Source organism: Misgurnus anguillicaudatus, chromosome 7 (assembly GCF_027580225.2).
Source record: "Misgurnus anguillicaudatus chromosome 7, ASM2758022v2, whole genome shotgun sequence".
Classification (NCBI taxonomy): domain Eukaryota; kingdom Metazoa; phylum Chordata; class Actinopteri; order Cypriniformes; family Cobitidae; genus Misgurnus; species Misgurnus anguillicaudatus.
In genome coordinates, this window is record NC_073343.2 from 27,190,215 (window position 1) to 27,212,242 (window position 22,028).

A 22,028-nucleotide genomic window follows, 5' to 3' on the forward strand; every position below is an offset into this window, starting at 1 on the left:
GTCCGTCATCAGTAACGTGAATGTGATTGGTTGATGCGATCTGTTTAGAAACATTACTTCCGTGTACTTCTTTAGCACGCTGACATCGTTAAAGATTATAGGTAAGATTATTCTGTTTTTTGACAGTTACATAGTTGTGAATGTTATCAACTGCTCTACTCTGTGCAAGTATTTAAAATATATATAATTTTTAAAATATATTAGGGCTGTCAAAATAAACGCGTTAATAACGCGTTAACGCAAATTCATTTTAACGGCACTCATTTTATTAACGCGCGATTAAGGCAACACGCAATTTCTGTTTGACCCACAGCTGGATGAATTGAGACGCAGCAAGTGACTGGCGCTGTTTAGATGAGTCGGAGCTTTTCATAAAAATAAGAACATTAAGCTCTCGTCTAGCGAATCCAATGCTCTAAATGGTAATTAAACATCTAAAATGCACGTTTTCTGCACGTGCAGTTTTCTTTATCTGCACGTTTTCTGTGAGGTGTACCGTCCCAAATCCATATAAACCAAAGATGCGTCTTCTTTCACTTTTTAGTTTCGTTTTAAAAAGCATTCAGAAATTATAGAAAATAGACCGCAGGACTTTCTTGATGTTAAAATAATTATTAAGAGAGATAAAGTTCGGGATCTGATTGATGTTAAAAGAGTTATTAAGAGTGACAAGCTCAAAAGCGATGTCTGACGCAGACGTCTGAAGCGCATGCACATATGGAAGGCCGCGGAGGTCAAAAACGCGCGAAATCCCACACGCAAACAACGTGTTGTTTGCGCGTAGAACACGTGTTGTTTGTGCGTAGAATACGTGTTGTTTCCGCGTAGAATACGCGTCGATTTTTCACACGTAAACAACACGTATTCTACGCGTATTCTACGCGCAAACAACGCGTATTCTACGCGTTGTTTACGCGTTGTTTGCGTGTGAAGATTCGCGCGATTTTGGCCCTCGTGGCAACATGACCAGTTTCAACGAGTGAGCCTGATGAGTTCCTATTGGCTGCTGGGCAGTAGGGTTAAACCATTACTGTGTAGGCTTAGGGGGTTCCCGTCCATTTCTAGGCTATGACACCAAAATGCAAGTAAACCAAAATGCAAGTAAAATGCTAAGGATCAACTTATTTCTTTGTGCTTTTTCCTTCTTACACGTTGGCTATAATGTAAAATACTGCAAATAAAATAACAGATTGTCTATACTTACACAAATTGCCCACTTTGTTGGCAAGCACTATGTACATTAACTAAAACAACACTCACTTCTCTTATCAGGCTCAGTGGTGTGTGGTTGGTGACGCCTGCATTTGGCGTGGAAGACCCAGGTTCGATTCCACCTTTTGCCAAGCAAGTTTTATTTTTGCTTTTGCTATCCCTGATTAGATTCCAAAAGCATATATATATATATATATATATATATATATATATATATATATATATGGAAGGTGGAAAACAGCACTTCACTGGTACTTCATAATATCTGGCAGGGTTTGCTTGTAAGTGTATATGGAGGGTTTTAAATGTCTCAGTTTTCAAAACATTTTACCAATACAGGCTGAACAACATTAACGGTAAAAAGGGTGCAGGAATACATTAAAAGAATAACAAGGATGCCATTACATGCTAGTACTATGATTAAATGTGTAATACATATTTACACCTATAGGGGTTGTTTCCTGGACGGGGATTATCTTAAGTCAGGACTAGGTCTTAGTTTAATTAGGAAATATAACAAGTTTTAACAAACATGTCTTACTAAAATCATTACTTGTGTGCATTTTATGGCAAAGCGGGCACTGATGTGTTTTAAGATATGACAGTGCAAGATGTTTTCACTTTGGACTGATCTTACGTTTATATTTTAGTGTAAGACTAGTCTAAGCTGATACCTGGCGGTGTATCTGTACATACAGCTGTACATGCATACTACTAGCCCTGTATGAATTTATATAATTATTTGATGGTGTCCTTCAGACTTTTTTCTTAATGAAACAAACAAATACATACAGTGAACTAGAGTATTTTTATTATCTGAAATACATTTGACAGTACTATTATTTATTAAGTGAAAAAAAAATCTTCACATGCATTCAAAAATCTATAGGGGGTCGCACACTGGACGAGAAGTGCTGCGACGCAACTGGATAAAAAAAATATATTCCAAAAAAGTGCCAAACAGATTCATACAGTATAACAGTAAGCTGGGATGAGTCTTTAAGGACTGCTTTGACCCCAGCGGGAATGGCGTCCAATCTATCTGTAACCATGAATTAAATTTTTTTTCATTAACTGGGTTGGGAAGGCTGCATCCTATGGAGAACTCATTGGTTTATTTCAGTTAACTGCATTAAATTCGTAAGATTAATTATAAGAGCTATTCTGCATTAAAATACCTCAGATGTGACGATGTAGTTTCTGTAGGCATTGCCATGTCCTGTTTTAAAAAGCTAGTTAAAAGAGTGTGCTTTTCTTATTTATTAAGCGTACACTTTTATATTTCAATGTATGCAAACTCATAATATTCTTTTATGTGGGACCTACGTGGGTTCAGCATGGGTTCCATGTGGGCATGGGCTTAACATGGGCAATATGTGTGGGTCCATGTGGGTTTCACTATGTGGGTGGGTCCCATATAAAGGTTTGCCCACGTGGGATGATAATGTGGAACCCTCATGGCACATGTGGGCAAAATAATTTCATGCTTTGAAACATTTAAAATCTTGAAATATCTTCTGATTGATTGTCACTTTCATACAAAGAGCAAATATAACAGATATGATTTGATCCGTAACACTTTTTAAATAAAAAGACATTATTAAACAGTTTACAGATATAGCTGATGGAAACGCATATTATCAAATGTCGTATCACATGATATATTTGTATTTGCAACCTCGGAAGGGCACAACAGCAGCATGATGCAACAGAATTTTCATTTTCAGACTGCATGCTTTGTTATTCATTTTCATTCATTTCTTTACCATAGTAGGGTTATTATCATTTACTAAACCATTTTTAATAATTTCTTTTAACTGATATCAAATAAAATATAGATCTCAGGTCCGTGTGCCTTCGGATGGTTCGTTTGTTCGTTTCTGTCTTTAAAACGGAAAAACAAATAAACCGTTCATTTATTACATATTCCACTCTACTCGTGAGCATGGGGCACCAGTTTTGGGTTTGTTTTTGTCAGAATGTGATCTAATGCATCAAATAAATTTACAATAAAACCAAAACGAAAAATCAAGCATTTTATGATCAAAGTTCGTTTTTGTCCACCGGAAGTTCTCTTGTACTGATCGCTTGTGAACAGGAGCATTATAAATATTAACATTAAATAGCAAGTTAAGGGGAACACTATGTCGCAGTACATCACTTAAGGAAGCGACGGACACATAAAGCTGCCTGCTGTGTTGGAGCGTGCACGCGTGTCCCAGCGGGCAACATTATTATACTATAATAAAAATATACTATATAATAGGCATATATTATAATATCAATTTAATACCCTAGCAGACATATGCCAATGAAATCATTTTAATAAGGTTGTGCATATGACAGAGCAATCATGCTCTCCTGTGGGTCTTGTTCGCTTGTACAGTCCCACTTTTGAACTTTTTTCTGCTATTGTTGTTTGTTCGGATATGGCATGCACCGTGGTGAGGGAAATGTGTAGGCTATTGCCTAAAAAATAAATGCTGCACAAACCTCTTCCACATGAGAAAAGATGTGGCTGCGTTGCGATTTCGCTGTTTGCAGCGTGCCGTGTCGGGTGCCTGTGGGGATTCTTGTGGTGTGGGATTGAATTTAAGAGTATAGCGTCAGCAGGGCCGCCTTAACCTAATGTGAGGCCCCGGGGCTAAGAGGTTTTGTAGGCCCCCCTTCCCCTCGATTTATAGTCTCTTTTTTAAGTGTAATAGGTAATCTACATCACAAAATGCATTAGTTTCTTTCGAGATATACAACAGTGAGTTTTCCCTCTTTGAGCCAGAAAACACCATAATATTGTTATTAACATATCACTGAGCCCACTTAAGCATAAACTTTAGACACTTTATTTAACAACCACACACAGCAACATGTGGTGATAATAAAATCAAAATGTGTAAAAGTATATATGTTTAATATTAGCTTTATGTTTATATAGTTTTTGGAATATACAAATTTGCAGAAAATTGCCTCTCATAACTAAATGCTCACCACAGTTTTAAAAATAGAATAAGTTAAAGTTAGTTTTAAAGTGAAAATGCATTAATGATAACAACAGATAAGTCTTTATAGACAGAATCTTGTTAAATGCATTAATGATAACAAAAGATAAGTCTTTATAGACAGAATCTCGTTAAATGCATTAATGATAACAAAAGATAAGTCTTTATAGACAGAATCTTGTTTTTTAATCAGTTGTTTATTTTGTAGGCTACTGAAGATATAGTAGGCCTATGCATTGTATTTAGTATTTATGCATACATATGTAAAACGACCAAGTATGAATATGCACAAGACAGACAGGGAACATACCTGTATATAAGATCTTTAGATAATGAGATTATAATGGTGCTATCAGGGGATGATCATTTGAGATGGTTTTGTCGCTCTTTACTTTCTTAGACTTGCACCTTTACCGTTGCGTCTCTTTCTCGTCTTTCTACCAACAGATGTGTGTACTGTGAGCTGACGTCGCGTCAAACTACATCGCTCCAGCTGCGCACGCGTCACTGATATAAACGCGAGTAAACTTAAACTTTATAACAACTAACAGCATTATGTGCGGGAACTCCTTTCTTAATTTAGCGGCACAGTTTCTTGTGCACGGTGGGAGAGACTTCTGCATGCCAGAGACTCAGCTGAACGAGCACAGAGAGCGAACGAGCGCGCGCGCGCACGAGAGAGAGACCTGCACCTCACTAGTGCTTATTATGAAATTTCAGAAATTACTCCTATATTTGTTGGTGGATTATTTCCCGTTTCTCTGTCACACTCAGTCTAACGTGCAGGAATGTCAAGTTGACAACGCGCACTTAATTACATTACGCGGAATAAAAAATATGTTACGTCTGACATTTTATTTCACGTTAAGTTACAACGGACCAATCAGCAGCCATGTAACGTGCAATTAGAGTGATTGACAGAAAACCCGACAATTTACAAAACAATATGACATTTTCAGCTCGTCATGAATGCAAACTTCGGAGGCCCTTGAACTTGGGTGGCCCCTGGGCTTCAGCCCAGGTAAGCCCGTGCATTAAGGCGGCCTTGAGCGTCGGGGGTCGGGGCTCTGGTCTTCCCTGACGGGAACGGGCGGCCTGGCCTGTGTTTCCCGATAAAATTGAACTTAGCACTTAAGAGCGCTTTCTACGAGCTTTAATGAACGTTAGTTATTCTTTCACGTGCATTTCCCAAAAATGCACTTAAACTAGATCGCACAATGGCTGGCTATACGTTTGTCGGGAGCTGACATGTCGCCTGTGGAATGGCTCTTGGTTGTAGCACAAGCTTGTTGGGGGTTTGGCCTAGTGATCTTCACACGGTGTGCATGTAGTGGTGTTGTTAATAATGTTGTTTGGTGTTGTTCAATGACTAATTGCACGTCTTGGTAGTTTATGCCGTGTGGGGTCATCTTTTCTATGTTTAGTTGGGATTCATTCCGTTGTGGGTTGCCTTTTTAAGTTTATAATATTACTTATTTGGCTATCATTGATATATTAATATCTTTCTATTCTATGTAATGTTTATTTTACATTTATTTTACCAGCACGGATGTACACTGTTATGCATACTGTACACATTATATTAAGCACAACCTTTGGTCATTATTAACTTCACAATCAAATAATGAATTATAAGAGCTTAATAATACAATGTCTCTGCAAATCTGTATTGCCTTCTACATTTAAAAGAATAGATGAAAGGCGAAACATCATCACGGTAGAGCTGTGCTACTTAAGTTACGATGCTTTTTGGAAATGCAGCCCTGACTGACAATAGCGCACTCCCGACATCTTTTGACAGCGTTTAGCGTCGGCGAATCCGCACTTCATTCTGATCACATGTACACCTGCACGAATGTTTGAAATAGTTTGGCAGAAAATAGGTTTTTATGGTTTTTAGTGATATGTTTATATGTTGCTTAGTGATATGCTTTGCCCTAATGTCTGTTTCTCTGTTACATTTTGAGTTGACCGTGGATGTTTTTTATAAATATGCCCTGTAAACCTGTCAATTTGTCTTTGCATCCCGATGATGCCACAGTGCACCTTAAAAGAGAGTCTTAGGAACATTCTTTATAGGCTAAATGTCAGTTAAGCTATAGTTCAGTTAAAAGTAATTTTTTACTAGATACAAACCTACGTTTTCCTTTCATTCATATTTTGCTAATATGACAAACGTCGTAGGGAAAAAAAGTTGGGAAAAAAGCATTCTAAGCGGTGAAACACAGAGTGAATTTAAGTGGGTGCACGGTGCGGGACGAAAAAAAATGCCGCGGTGTGTATGTGTGTGTCTCGAATAAATAATAATAAAAAAGGAAATAAAATTCAAAACTCGGACTGTAAGCGAATGAGATCTTACATGGGAGCACAGTGCAATTCACGCCCTTATTATGGCTGTAATCTGTTACGGTACTTGTTCTGTTTAAAATTATTTATTAGATATTAATATAGTAATGATAGCAATAATAAGTAATAAAATAAACTTTAAAAGGCAATGCACAATGGTATGAGTCCAAACTGAATATGGAAAAGAGGATTTCACATAACATAAAATATTAAAACGTGCAATTAGTCATTGAACAACATTAAACAATATTATTAACAATATTATTACATGCACATTGTGTGAAGATCATTAGGCTAAACTTTTAACAAGCTTGTGCTACAATTAAGAGTCATTCTATAGGCGACATTTCAGCTCTTGACAAACGTATAGCCAGCCATTGTGCGATCTAGTTTAAGTGCATTTTTTGGGAAAGCTCGTAGAAAGCGCTCTTAAGTGCTAAGTTCAATTTTATCGGGAAACACAGGCCAGACCGCCCGTCCCCGTCAGGGGAGACCAGAGTTCCGACCCCTGACGTATTTATACTCTTAAATTTAATCCCACACCACAAGAATCCTTATAGGCATTTGACACGGTATGCTGCAAACAGTGAAATCGCAACGCAGCCACGTCTTTTCTCATGTGGAAGAGGTTTGTGCACCATTTATTGTTTAGGCAATGCCTACACATTTTTTTTTTATCACGGTGCATGCCATATCCGAATAAATAATAATAGCAGAAAAAGTTTAAAAGTGGCACTGTATAAGCGAATAAGACTTACAGGAGAGCATGATTGCTCTGTCATATGCACAACCTTATTAAAATGATTTCATTGGCATATGTCTGCTAGGGTATTAAATTGATATTATAATATATGCCTATTATATAGTATATTTTTATTATAGTATAATAATGTTGTTCGCTGGGACACGCGTGTACGCTCCAACACAGCAGGCAGCTTTATGTGTCCGTCGCTTCCTAAAGTGATGTACTGCGACATAGTGTTCCCCTTAAGTTGCTATTTAATGTTAATATTTATAATGCTCCTGCTCACAAGCGCTCAGCACAAGAGAACCTCCGGTGGAAAAAAACGAACTTTGATCGTGAAATGCTTGATTTTTCGTTTTGGTTTTATTGTGGATTTGTTTGATGCATTGGATCACATTCTGACAAAAACAAACCCAAAACTGGTGTTTTATGTTCACGAGTAGAGTGGAATATGTAATAAATGAACTGTTTGTTTGTTTTTCCGTTTTGGGGACGGAAACGAGTGGACGGGTTGTCCGAAGGTACACGGACCATCTAAATATTATTTTAAACTAATCTAAACTAAACGAAAATCAGAAATGTAGCTTTAGCAATAAACTGAGGTTAAAGGTTTAAGTCGAGGCGGTAAAATGTATAACTCTATACATAGACCTAAATAAACTAATAATGCTACCTCTGTAGCATAAAATATCACAAAATCACATTAAAAATAGCAAAAATTAGCAAACAATAGCATTACAAAGCACTACAAATATATGAACAAATATTTTAACATATTAATAAAATATTAAAGGCTAAAAGCTATGTCATGAAAACGCATAATACAGCAAAAAGCATTATGAGCATTATGTGCGCAAGGTAACTTGTTCATTTTTATGCACTTTACACCAAGGTGCGGTGGAGTTTGCGTGCTTGAGTGCTGAAATCTCAATCACTTATCCATTAAATGATTAAGGTTTATTCTTCTGAATATTCAATGTTTTGCTCTTCGTAATTGGGTCAATTCGGTGAAAGCACACTTATTTTAATCTAGTCACATTAATTTTATTTTAGTCGTCAGAAATCAAACTCTGCTACACAGGGGCGTGCCGGAACGGTTTTTTTCAGGGGTGGCCTAGTGATTAAAAAAGAGACATACTTTTTATACATTCTACAGAATTTGTAATTCACAAACGTACACAAAGATTTTAAATTAAACATCTGACAGCCACACGAATATGATTTACTAAATGATAAAAACTAAGCTTTAGCCTATATACAATTCCTTGAATGTTAATTTATAACAAGATAAACACTGAAATTAATAATTTTATAGACACTACGTTGTATTATTTTGCTGCTTGTTTATTTTGACTTTTATCATCTCTGTATTCACTTTAAGTGTAGAAAAACCTGATGATTCTAATATCATTTATTTCAAGAATTTAAATCACAAGAGAGACAGTCGCGTCTGGAATTAATTTGGTGCAGTTTTATACTTTTGACAAGATAACCACCCTGTTTTAAATACATTTTTAAACTTATACCTGTCGAAAAAAAAATATTTTTTTAAGTTTAGTTTGATGAACTCCTAAATATGACACTCAGAGCGCACCTAGCACCTTAGCATTCGCCAGCACCAGGGCCAGCACGCAACAGTGCAACATTGATAGGCTATAACTACAACAAGAAGCAATCCAAAATTTACTTAACTTGAGATCAGAATTTACCTTTATAATAAATAAAAATTAAATAAAAAGAGGTCAGAAGTAACAGAGTGCAGGACAAATATGTGCAAAATGCCTGAAGTGCACGGAAACAAAACACAAGCCAAATAATTAAATTAGATTAACCCGAGTAATTTATAAATAAAATAAAATAAAATGAAGAAATTATTAAAATAACGAAAGAGTAGCCAGAATTGCCAGCTTTGTCTTTTTAAATGCAGAAACAAAGCCTAGAAACCTCTTATGGCCATGTAGCCCTGTCACGGGGGTTATTGGATTTATTAACGCATTTTTTTAAATATTTATTGAAAGCTAGGCTACTTCTTCACATATTATGATAATGCTACGCAAATAATATGCTGTAGCCTATATTAATATATTGGAAGAAAGCTGTTATGTGAAATCAGATAATGTGTCCCCCATATGGCCAAAATTGAATGATCCTCATTTCATAGCACGTCTGTGATGATTTGACAATTTGACTATTTGGGGTCACCTAATGGTTTTCTTTAATTTATATCCTCACCCGAACCCTCCATAGTCTCATTACTGTGACAGATATGGTAAATTAATATGTTTTTAAACGAACGTGTAGCCTAAAGTTTATGTGTCTGTCACACATGCAGACCAGTAAATTATCACATCCGCAGAACTTTTTAACGCGTTTACATGTTAGAAATGTAGATAATATTTCACTGTCAGTGGTTTCACTCATCCACTCTCATATTCATCAGAATAGCTTGACCTACCGACAGCGGACAATCCGCGTATCTTTAGCTCAGACTTCTACACACAAACGTAGGCTACATTTTTCACGTCCCCCACAATTACTTACATTAATTAATAGGTACCATATTTTCTTAATATTAAGAAAAGGTTAATGTTAAAAAGCACACCTCCTGAGTCTTTATCTTCTACACTTAAACAGAAGGAATCGGACAGGGTTTGAAAACATGGAATCCTTTTTTTTTTTTTTTTGCATTTTTATGGATATTTTTTATCATCAATATGATAGAAAACAGAATAACAATGCTAAGGGTTTAATTGGTATCGTTGAGAACTTAAAGTTTTCTGTGTGTGACGTTTTGACACGTATAGCAGTGTTTCAAGAAAAGAACTCACCGTAAAGACAAGAATTATGGTTGGGAGTTAATACTTCTTTAAAAGTATTGTTAGGAAACGAGTCAAGACAACCAAGAGTACATTCATTAGTAATTAAATACCTGTAAAACACAAGAACAAGAGATAGAATTTATTTTTTGTATTTCTTTTTTCCAAATCTGTTCACTCCACACGCCAGATCGGTAGGTGGCGGTAATCACTTGTTTATTTGTGTGCCAAACCGCCATAAAACACCAGAAGAAGAACTCTCCGTAACTCCAGAGTACCAGTCAGATCGCGGATTCATATGCAGTTATTCATATGTAGCGTTTATGTGGAAGTGAAAGTCCATGACAAGTAAGTTTTCTTCTATGTTGTTGTCGTCGTCAATGCAGATTATTACAATGTACCGCAGCTGTGTTAACTTTGATGCACCGAGATCTGTTTGAGTGAAATTTGATAATGTTTTATGAGCAGGTGCCGTTAGCATCTCGGCTAATATGTTTAATGTTTACTTGTTTATTCTTTCAAAAGTGCAACATTTCTGCTTAATTATTGCTTTACTAACAATACAGTATCATTTCTATATTCAATTTATTATTGTTGTTTTGTAGTATTTACTTCATTATGCAGTTTGTTATTATCTTATGCTGATATTTATTGGTCATATATCAGTGCGTTGTGTAACTTAATGGTAAAGTTAGTTGTTTATCATTGATGTTTGTAAACTCTTATGTTTTTTACGTGTTATATTTAGACAATCATTATTTATTATTTCTGTTATCATGTTTCAGAATATTACCTCAAGTACACCACTATGTGAAAATGGTCACTCTTGTGCAATACATGACCAAATCTGATGACTCCCAAGAGTTAAATGGGGCACTTTCTATATGGTAATATGGAGAATTGCATTCTACACTCTAAACAGATTAAAAATGTTGTTTTGATGTTAGAAACAACACAAACAGTGTTAGATTTGGGACAACACACTAAATGCATTGTCCCAAAACAGACAAATCTCTGTTATTATTGGAACAAAACATTTTGTGTTACTTTAAATACAAGTGTTGTCACTTTTATTTATTTTAACACAAAGTGACACATAGTATGTTAAAACTGCACGTAATGTGTTAAAGCGCATAACACAAAAAATGTGTAAAAAAATTAACACATGCTTTTACAGAGTGTAATATTAATTATTAAATAATTAACTGCACAAGTAATTTTTACTTAAACCTAAACATCAGTATGTTATACCTACTGATTAGTTAATCATTTATCTTAGTAGTGACTACAGTGTTAACCATTTGTTCTGCACTTCGATTTATTTTGTTTGTGGGCTTGTGTTTGTCATGGCAATATCAGGTACCACATGCAGCATGACTTGTGTAATCAGACTATTATTTTATTAACTAATTCAACTTCACAAACAATGCTTTGTCTGTCAAAGTCATTTATATGTGCAACATCTGACAGCAGTGAATTTTCATCAGCCATTACTCCAGTTTTCATTGTCACAAGATCCCTCAAAATCATTGTAATATGCTGATTTGGGGAACATGAACTCTTCTTATTATTTTAAACAAAATTATAAAGAACTATAATTTTTTATAGTTTTGCAATACATATATATTACAGTATTGTTAAAGCATGCTTTTAAGATATTTAAAAGTATAAATTGTAAAGTCGTTTTATAGAACATTTTGAAAGGAGTTTGTCTTAAATGCTTCTCTATTATAGCTGTCCTAATCTGTATCAGATGTTTCTTTTGTCATGTTCATCAAAAAGCCAATACACTTACAATGAAATCTTTCCTTTCTTTCCTAGAGAGTTCAACCTTTCTGTCTTGAGATATTCACACCTTTCAGATTCCCAACTTTATGATATTGTTCAGAATTTGGTTGGAGAAAATTAGAAGATTGGGGCAAATGCTGTTCGGTCCAGGCTTGCAGCTATAAATATTCGAGTGCCGCGAAGGAGACTTGGACTGTATGGTTAGAGTAAATACTTTTTACCTACTTAGGTCCCAAGCTTTGGAATGTTTTGCCCAACAATGTTCAATTTAAGTCTAAACTAAAGACATATCTCTTTAACAAAGGATTCACATAATTCGCCTATTAAATATACGTATGCCGCAATAGTTAGCTTGTCTGGAACAGAGCACACTTTCATCCATTATACTGTATGACACTTGCATTATATGTGATGACTTATGCTAATAGGATTTTGTTTCTCTTTCCCTGTCTCGTCCTAGAACCCAAGGACACTGAGACTGACAGACCCAGTTCCTGCTGCCATGAAGCTCATCACACCATGATCTACTGGCCTCCCATCATCGTGATGCCCTGCCAATGTCTGACCAGCGACCACCCGCTGCTTCCCTTTATTTCTAAATTTTTTAATTCTTAATAAATCGTATAGTATAGTTTTTTATTGGATCGCGTAATTCTGCTTAGTGACAACCAACCACTTACTTTAACTTTTAATTTAAATGATTTAAACCTTTAACAATAATTCCCATACATTTTAAGAATATAGAAGGCCTATTCAATATATAGTATATATTTTCTAGGATCAGCTAGGTCTGGGTCTCTCTCAAGGGTTTTCTTTCTCCCAGTGACTTTTTCCCCTATAAGGGTTTTTCCTAGGAGTTTTTTAAACCCCTTGGGGTCGGCTGACATTAGCTTAACTTAAAGAGTTACATTACATTATTACTCCGCTCACTAGTACGGTTTAATCTGAGCCGCTGTACTTTGTTGTCCTATAATTTTTCTCTTGTTTTTATTAAACAAGTAACCCAACTGGAGCTGCACGTAGAGCGTTGGCCCAAAGACTGCACCGAAGAACCTACCGTGTTGCAGGTCCCAACTCATTGTGGCACAGTGATGGAAACTACTTAATCTTAACATGTTTACAAATTTGAATGTTTTCTTAAGTCCCTGTAAAGTCAATTTTAAAAAATTGTTTCTGAACACCTTATAAATGTTTAAAAAATGTATTGCAGAAATACACAACAAAGACTGTAAACTACGTAGTTCTGAATTGCAGAGTAAAGATTGTGTATTTCTGAGTTCAGGATATTTTAGATGGTCCTAAAATGGTTGCTCGATAATGTACTTGAGCCACCCAGCGTGGCCCCGCCCCTAACACAATTGTGACCATCCATTCAGGTTAAAGTGGTATTTGAAAGTTGAGAAACAGTAAGTGGGTGTTGTTTCAGCTTTGACGGCGTACATACCACCACCGTTTGAGAGCACAAAATACTGCCTATTTTTCCAAGATTTTGATAACTTAGTTTAATTACTTGGTGTTTTGCATGCTAATTTGGTTGGTTGGTTAATAACACATTTTTCTAAATAAATACTTTCAGATATCTCAGTGCAAGTTATTTTCAGTTAAGACAGCTGAAACATTCATTTTAGTTTTGCCTTAAGCCTTATCTGTGAAACCGGGCATTGGTGTTCTACATGCTAATGTTTGATTGTTTGGTTTTTAAATCTTATGTCACACCCTTCTTGATGTTCTAAATGTGAATATATGTATGCTTATGTGTGCTGCAGTGCATCATTTTAAATCGGCAGTTACAAACTAACTAAACTAAGTTCAGATGACAATAAAGAAAGTGTACAAAACTGTCTGTATTCATTTTCAAGACATTTATTTTTCCCAAAGAAAAACGTTTTTTCTACTGATGAACATGTATATGTTATTCATTTATATATAAATATTTTAACATTTAAACACAATCATAGTACTACCATGTAGTGGCTTATTTTTTATTAATTTGATATATACCTGCACCCTTTACAACATTATGCAGTTGTTGTACAGACGGTATTGGTCAAACTGAAAGAGTGCTTATAGTACAAACAATAGGACTACCAGAAAAACACTTCATTATTAAGTACCAGTGAAGCACTTTATTTCCACTTTAGACATAATTCTTTTTTGCATTGAAAATGTTTTTTTCTAATCTGATCTGTGATAGTAAAAAGAGAGAAGCTTGCCCACCACAAGCCACTGAAATGGTTAAAAATCCATGTGTCTTTCTAACAAGTGCAGGGTGGCTCTTACATATCACTGACTGATGTTATCTTTCTGATTAATGTTATCTCCAAGTGCACATACACCAAATGTGCAAGCAATAGGCTTAGTCACGTGTCTTTACTGGGACATTTGGAACCCTCCATGTACACTTGCAGGCAGGCCCTGCCGGATATTATGAAGTACCAGTGAAGTGCTGTTTTCCACCTTCCATATATATATATATATGCTTTTGGAATCTAATCAGGGATAGCAAAAGCAAAATTAAAACTTGCTTGGCAAAAGGTGGAATTGAACCTGGGTCTATCGCGCCAAATGCAGGCATCACCAACCACACACCACTGAGCCTGATAAGAAAAGTGAGTGTTGTTTTAGTTAATGTACATAGTGCTTGCCAACAAAGTGGGCAATTTGTGTAAGTATAGACAATCTGTTATTTTATTTGCAGTATTTTACATTATAGCCAACATGTAAGAAGGAAAAAGCACAAAGAAATAAGTTGATCCTTAGCATTTTACTTGCATTTTGGTGTCATAGCCTAGAAATGGATGGGAACCCCCTAAGCCTACAGTAATGGTTTAACCCAACTGCCCAGCAGCCAATAGGAACTCATCAGGCTCACTCGTTGAAACTGGTCATGTTGCCACGAGGGTCAAAATCGCGCGAATTTTCACACGTAAACAACGCGTAAACAACGCGTAGAATACGAGTTGTTTACGTGTGAAAAATCGACGCATATTCTACACGCAAACAACACGTATTCTACGCGCAAACAACACGTATTCTACGCGCAAACAACACGTTGTTTACGTGTTGTTTACGTGTAAGATTTCGCGCGTTTTTGACCTCCACGGCCTTCCATATGCACACAAACGGGCGAGTGCGTGACACTTCGTGCTATTTATACGCATCTTCAGGAGACTGGGCTCGATATATATAGACATCTAACACAAAATTACAGGTTTAAAAATATCTGTTTTGACAAGAAATCACGCAGGTATGACCTATAATTTGTTATATCTGAAGTGAATGTTTGGTTAACTGTTAAGGAAAAGTATCTGTTGTGTCATTTATATTAAACCCTTGCATTATCCTACAGTCTTAAAGTGGTCTGTCTCAATGTCAAAATTAAACAAGAAAAGAAAAACATGTATGTATATTGATATTGTTTTTGCTCTGCATTAACAGGTATAGTTCTGTCATGCTTTGTCAGATTCCAACAATTGTTCCAATTGTTTTGAAGTTTTTTAATAGAGAATGTTAAAATATAAATGACACATTTTTGAAAATGTGCTCATCCCAACTCAATTTGCCAGCACATGTCACAAATGATGCTGCAGCAAACAGAAATGGAGAAAGAACAAGGTCTTCTAAAGGCAAAAACATTTATAAAACTATGGCTGATGGTTCTGTTGAAAATGTAAACAGGCTGTTGTAGACATACATTTGCATATAGCATATATATTATCCAAATCCATGCTGATTAGAGCATTAAAATCTTAAAAAGTGTTACATTTAGGTAAATTTAGAACAGATAAAAATGTGCGATTAATTTGCGATTAATCGCGAGTTAACTCATGAAATCATGCGATTAACTGCGATTAAATATTTTAATCTATTGACAGCCCTAAAATATATATAATGCGCAATTATGTTACGTCGTTGTACACAGTTGCTTAAAAAGTATATTTTCTTGTGCATAAGGAAAACAACAAAGTTTGTGATCTTGCTGTCGAGCACGTAACGTTAATGCTATTCTGTTAACTGATCTTTCTACTGATTTCCTGTCAGATACGTTTGTTGTGAATCAAGTACGCATGTTGGACGCGTCAGTAGTCTGAGGAGCTACGACACCACAAGTAAACACACACGTCATATATATTAAAATAGTAGAGCTTATAGTTTTATAAGCACATCATGTGTCGGAGTTTTTACAGAGTGATTGAGAAATCAAATTTCATTCGTCGCAGGCGTTGCTTTTTAGGAAATGCAGGCTGTGGTCAGACTGGCAGCAATTGCGGTAGCGGTCCCTATGGGTTTGCTGCTTTCCAGAACCATGGCATGGATATCTAGTGGCAAAACACATGCTGAACTCGTCACCCGTTTAAGAGGCAGGATAGACTGATAAAAACTACAACTTCTTCAATGGCCTGATATGTCTAACGTAACATTATGCCTTTTCTAAAACTCTGACAGATCATGGGGTTATCCGAAGCGACCGTGTGTTTAATGCCATGCTTGCCACTGACAGAGGAATTTATTCCAAGGATCATCCTTATACCGACTCCCCCCAATCCATAGGTAACAGTTATGTCCCATGCATCAGCAACCTTAATGATTTAAATACATAAACAAAATCTAAATAATGCATGCCAAAGTTACTTATTCAATGTTTGTCTTTCTGTGCAAAGGATTCAAGGCCACCATCAGTGCCCCTCATATGGTAGGCCAGCAAGCATGGGTTTCCAAGATGTGTTTTGTATTGTAATACTGCAATAATATATGAGGAGGTGATGATGAGAGTGTGCTTTAAATGTCACGATTTACATCTTATTTATTGTTAATATTGCTGTTTGTGTAGCACGCACACGCTCTTGAAGTTCTCAGTGATAAGTTAACAGAAGGAGCTTCAGCCCTGGATGTAGGTTCAGGAAGTGGATATCTCACTGCATGCTTTGCCAGAATGGTAAGTGCTGTCGTATTTGACCATGTGCTGGGTTTTATTTCAAAATCTACATTAAGTGTTACATTTTAAACAGGTGTCAAATAGGTGGAACTTTCAGTTAGTAATTCAACGCAAAGTGCAATTATTTGGTATTTATACCACGGGGCTATTGAATTCTTCATTCTGTTAACAAACTTTCTTAAAGGGACACTCAACTTTTTTTGAAAATATGTTAATTTTCCAGCTCCCCTAGAGTTAAACATTTGAATCTTACTGTTTTGGAATCCATTCAGCTGATCTCTGGGTCTGGTGCTAGCACTTTTAGCATAGCTTAGCACAATCCATTGAATCTGATTAGACCATTAGCATCGTGCTAAAAAATAACCAAAGATTTAAAACTTGACTCTTCTGTAGTTACATCGTTTACTAAGACCAACAGAAAATTAAAAGTTGCGATTTTTCTTTTTAGGAACTAAAAGAACTTCATTTTAGGAACTATACTCTCAAACTGGCGTAATAATCAATGACTTTGCTGAGGTAACATGGCTGCAGCAGGCGTAGTGATATTCAAAAATAATGCATCCAGTCGAGTTAAATCACTACAGGCCTGTATCATTAACCTCTATTATAATGAAATGTTTTGAGCGAATCGTCAAAAACATTATGCTTCCATATGTTACTCCATCTTTAGACTGTTTACAATTTGCATATATGCAGAAGAGAGGTACTGATGATGCAGTGGCCTGTCTCTTACATCAGTGGTTCTCAATCCTGTTCCTGGGGACCCCCTGCTCTGCACATTTTGTATGTATTCCTTATCTAACACACCTGACTCTAATCATCAGCTCATTAGATAAGAGCTCCATGAACTAAGCAAAGTGTGTCGGGTTAGAGAGACATACAAAATGTGCAGAGCAGGGGGTCCCCGGGAACAGGATTGAGAACCACTATCTTACATTGTCTACTTCAACATCTGGACATTTCGGGGAATTTATTGACTTTAGCTCCGCTTTTAACTCGATTAAGCGTCATCGGATGATAAAGAAACTACAGAGTGTGCAAGTTCCATCATCTCTAATATATTGGATCCATAATTTTCTTTATAATAGACCCCAAGTGGTTAAAGTGGACAGTATACTTTCACCAACCATTGTCCTTAACACGGTGCCCCACAGGGGTGTGTACTCAGTCCATTACTTTTTTTTTTACACAAATGACTGTTAGAGTCCAGCTACTCAATATTTTAAATATGCAGATGATACAGCAATTCTTGCTCTGCTTAATAAGGACAATGACTCTCTTGTGAACTATCCATGTTCTACAGCACATTTTAGTAAGTGGTGTGAGGATAACTTTGTGCACCTCGATATTTTAAAGACTAAGGCATTGGTCTTTAGCACCCTAAAAAGGCAGAACCATGTTTCTAGCACTATCATTAAAGCAACACCAAAGAGGTTTTTTTACCTTAAAATTACATTTCCAAAAATGTTTCAGTTGTTCATCCACTTGAAACAGGGTGAATGGCACTTTCACATTTGCTTTGCAGCCCTCTGTCAGCCAAAACCGCACTTAAGAAGTTTCCAACCGTTGGGTCGCGGTCCTGTAGTTCGAGTGGAAACTACAAAAACTTGCTTTACAGCAGACCTACAATCCAATCAGAGCCAGCTATGCTGCAGTATTTACGACAGTAATGGACAATTACGCTTCTAACCTGTAGGGGGAGCAAAGAGTAAAAACTCTTTGGTGTTGCTTTAATAGAGGGATTGTTGAGATAGTAGAGAATTTCAAATATCTTGGCATTATTTTGGATCAAAAACTAAATTTTAATCAGCACACTTTAGGGGTTTACAAACGCTGTCAACAAAGACTGACATCTATCCGTAAACTTAGGCACTTGTCTGTAAAGGGTCTTCTTCTGCTTCTGTATCGCATTATTATTGAGCCAGTCCTTACTTCTGGTGCCACTTATTTTCTATATGCTTACAGTTACCAATAAGAATACATTTTTAACTGTAACTCATTTATCAAGTAAAATTATCGGTATTCCTGTCCCAAATTTATTGGAGAGTTACTCGACATTCACGTTGCGAAAGGCAGAAAAACTCGTAAATGATTCAAAACATCCACTTTACAACTATGTTATTCCTCTGCTCTCTGGCCGTATGTTTACGGTACCGATGTGTAGAAAGGCCAAGTTTAGTTACTAAGAGTTTTGTTCATGTATCTATATGAGCTCTAAATACATAGAATTGGACATGTCAGGTATGCTCTCTGCATATGTATGTGTGTATATGTTTGTGTTGTTAATATGTTATGTTTGTTTGTATCATGTATGTACGCATCTATGGTGGAAACAAATTTCCTCTTGAGGATAAATAAATTAATCAATCTATTGAAAGTAACCAAGGGGACTGTTTTCTGGCAGTGCGTAGTGTTACTGCGCCTGCTGTAGCCATGTTGCCTTAGCAGGGTCATTGATTATTGCGCCAGTTTGAGAGTATAGTTCCTAGCATATCTGCCTAGAAAATCGCAACTTTTGTTTTTCCGTCGGTCTTGGTGCGCAGTGTGGCTGCGGAAGAGTCAAGTTTTGAATAGGAAAAATATCGAAACTCTTTGGTTGTTTTTGGCGAGATGCTAATGGTCTAATCAGATTCAATGGATTGTGCTAAGCTATGTTAAAATTGCTAGCGCCAGACCTGGAGATCAGCTGAATGGATTCCAAAACACTAAAAATCAAATGTTTACTCTAGAGAAGCTGGAAAATAAGCATATTTTTAATGTGTCCCTTTAAGGTGTGCATTATTTTTCAGTAAATGCACATTTATGAAGTAGTTCCAGGTTTGTCGACCACATTACAGTTCCATATCACTACACCAAGTACAACTGAAGTAATGGATTTATTTAATTTCAGCAAGTAAAGCATAAATATATGTGTGGTAGTGAAATATATAAATTGAAAAGAATGAATAAGGTAATTCAATTAAATATTTGATGACGGCCGTCGTCAATTATTCCTTATGTATACAAGATATATCATTATTGGCATTGCATGATGTTCATATTCATGTTAATTGCATTCATGCAGGTAGGGCCTTCCGGTAAAGTGGTGGGAATTGACCACATAGATGAGCTGGTGCAGTCTTCCATTAAAAATGTCCAGGCAGATGATCCTGAGTTGCTGGACTCTGGCCGAATTAAATTAGTGGGTGAGGAGTTAAATAGCATGTTCTGTAATTAAATATGCTTTTAGGGTAATTTCTACCAGTAGTAAAATAATGTGGTTGCATCTTATACATTGAAACAGATCTGTTTAAATAGTTAAATACTTAAATAGCAGTGTGTATCTCTCTCTTTAGTGGGGGATGGACGATTGGGATTTCCTGATGAAGCCCCCTATGACGCCATTCATGTTGGAGCAGCTGCTCCCACACTCCCTAAAGCAGTATGCGCTTAAGTATAGTACTGCAGTTATTTAATCTGGATAACCTTCAAACGTATTGGATTTAATAGTCTTATTCAAACCTGTCTATCGACAGCTCCTGGAGCAGTTGAAACCAGGTGGCAGGCTAGTTTTGCCAGTGGGCCCACAGGGTGGAAGCCAAGTTCTCGAACAGTATGATCGTCAGAGCGATGGCACGTTCCTCAGAAAAGCACTGATGGGTGTGATTTATGTCCCGCTAACAGACAAAGACCACCAGTGGCCAAGGTACATATCAGTTATGCAGATGAAACCGATTATTTTGTCTTGCTGATTTTCACAATTGTTTGGCTGTTGATTTGTTTCTTTCCCCCAGTGATGAGCTCTGATTGCAGTATGGTTGCCCCTGCAGGAGATGGCGCTGGTGCTTTGGTTCATCAAGCCCTTAGGCCTAAGGAAAAGTCTCACATCCCATCTCAACCCGCTGCTTAGCAACACAATTGCCAGGATCATTCTGGTTCCTGACTTGAAATTGAAGTCAATGCAGCAGTAGAGGACTCGAATAAATGCTGGCAGGGCATGTCCTGGGGTGCTGTTGTACTTTCTCATACCTAGACTGAACGATGAAGGACTTTGCTGAAAAGGCTCCTTATCTAAGATTTGTGTGATTTCAAGTATGCATAGTATTCATGGGTACTGCTTTACTTCTGTTCTGCTTTAATGATACTATACAGGAAGAAAAGCAATGGCAATAGAGTACAGCTACCTTTGTAATAAGTTGAACCTCTTGGATGTCTCGCTAATAAGTTATATTCGAAGGCTTTAATAACACAAAACAAAATTACTTTTTAGTTTTTGAAAAAAAAGAATAAATAATGAAATAACTTTTTTTTCAATTTTGCATGACATTCTTGAAAATGTTATCAGTTTTATGTGTAGCTAGAGTTTTGGCCTGTGTAATTTGTTTTCATATTTTCTCTAATTTACATATCTTATTGTATTAATCTACTTGTAATTAAATGTAAACTAAATGCAATGCCTTGTATATTTTCTTTTAAATCAATAAAGTTGTCAAAACACTTTAGAGAGACACTTTAGACAGTAGAGATGCACTGATGTATCGCCACCAATATTTTTAACCAATTTTTTATTAATTTAAAATCATCTGCATGTCTGCTATAGCAAAAATAAGTTGAACCAAACTACTTATATTAAATAACTGCATGAAGGAACAGATTGTAGGCCTATTGCATAATCCAATGTTTTTCTCTAGGTACAAAAATGTATTCTTGCTATAACAAAATGACATGTTGTTATGAATGATAGCAAAAATCTAAAGGGTTGTTATTTTGCCATTTAATACTTCAATTCAGTAACAGAATTGACACTTGACTTATTTTGTAAAACAGGAAGTCGGCTAGTATATAAAACTCTTTTTACAGAAAATATGACGTTGTTATGGTCTATAACATTTTGTGATGCATGACAATGAGTATTAAATTATTAAAATAATAAAAAAATAACCATTTAAATAAGGCAGAAAAAGTTTTTGGACAGCAAATACCTCCAATTATAAAAATCATCCGTGTATATATGTATAAGTAAAAGTGAAAACTCATTTCCATGAAAATATATTGTTTAAAATATTAAACATTTATTGTAATATTTAAAATATATTACAGATATAAAACGTGTAAACAACGTTGTACAACATAAGTAAACTAAGCAAAACGAATGTATACAATTTTTTTTAACTTTTTCTTTTATTGATTTATTTTAAAATCCCCATGTA

The 22,028-nt window shown here is 36.0% G+C and overlaps 1 protein-coding gene and 1 long non-coding RNA gene across 4 annotated transcripts; both read left to right on the forward strand.

The window, feature by feature from the left end:
- Positions 1 to 13: 13 nt before the first annotated feature.
- Positions 14 to 21,272, forward strand: pcmtl (l-isoaspartyl protein carboxyl methyltransferase, like). Of its 3 annotated transcripts, none has more exons than XM_055172526.2 (10): positions 14 to 101; positions 15,945 to 16,012; positions 16,124 to 16,264; positions 16,350 to 16,454; positions 16,565 to 16,596; positions 16,735 to 16,839; positions 19,904 to 20,024; positions 20,175 to 20,260; positions 20,355 to 20,524; positions 20,649 to 21,272. In XM_055172526.2, the coding sequence occupies exons 3-10, from the start codon at positions 16,141 to 16,143 to the stop codon at positions 20,683 to 20,685; spliced, it is 780 nt and encodes a 259-aa protein (XP_055028501.2). In that variant the 5' UTR covers positions 14 to 101; positions 15,945 to 16,012; positions 16,124 to 16,140; the 3' UTR covers positions 20,686 to 21,272. The 3 variants fall into 3 exon arrangements, with proteins under 3 accessions (XP_055028501.2, XP_055028502.2, XP_073725770.1); XM_055172527.2 differs by having other exon boundaries at positions 15 to 101; positions 20,613 to 21,272; XM_073869669.1 differs by lacking the exon at positions 14 to 101 and adding an exon at positions 145 to 168.
- Positions 10,315 to 13,741, forward strand: LOC141365363 (uncharacterized). Its single transcript, XR_012370586.1, has 4 exons — positions 10,315 to 10,463; positions 10,901 to 11,002; positions 11,937 to 12,103; positions 12,364 to 13,741. It is a non-coding gene; the product is annotated as an uncharacterized lncRNA (long non-coding RNA).
- Positions 21,273 to 22,028: the final 756 nt, after the last annotated feature.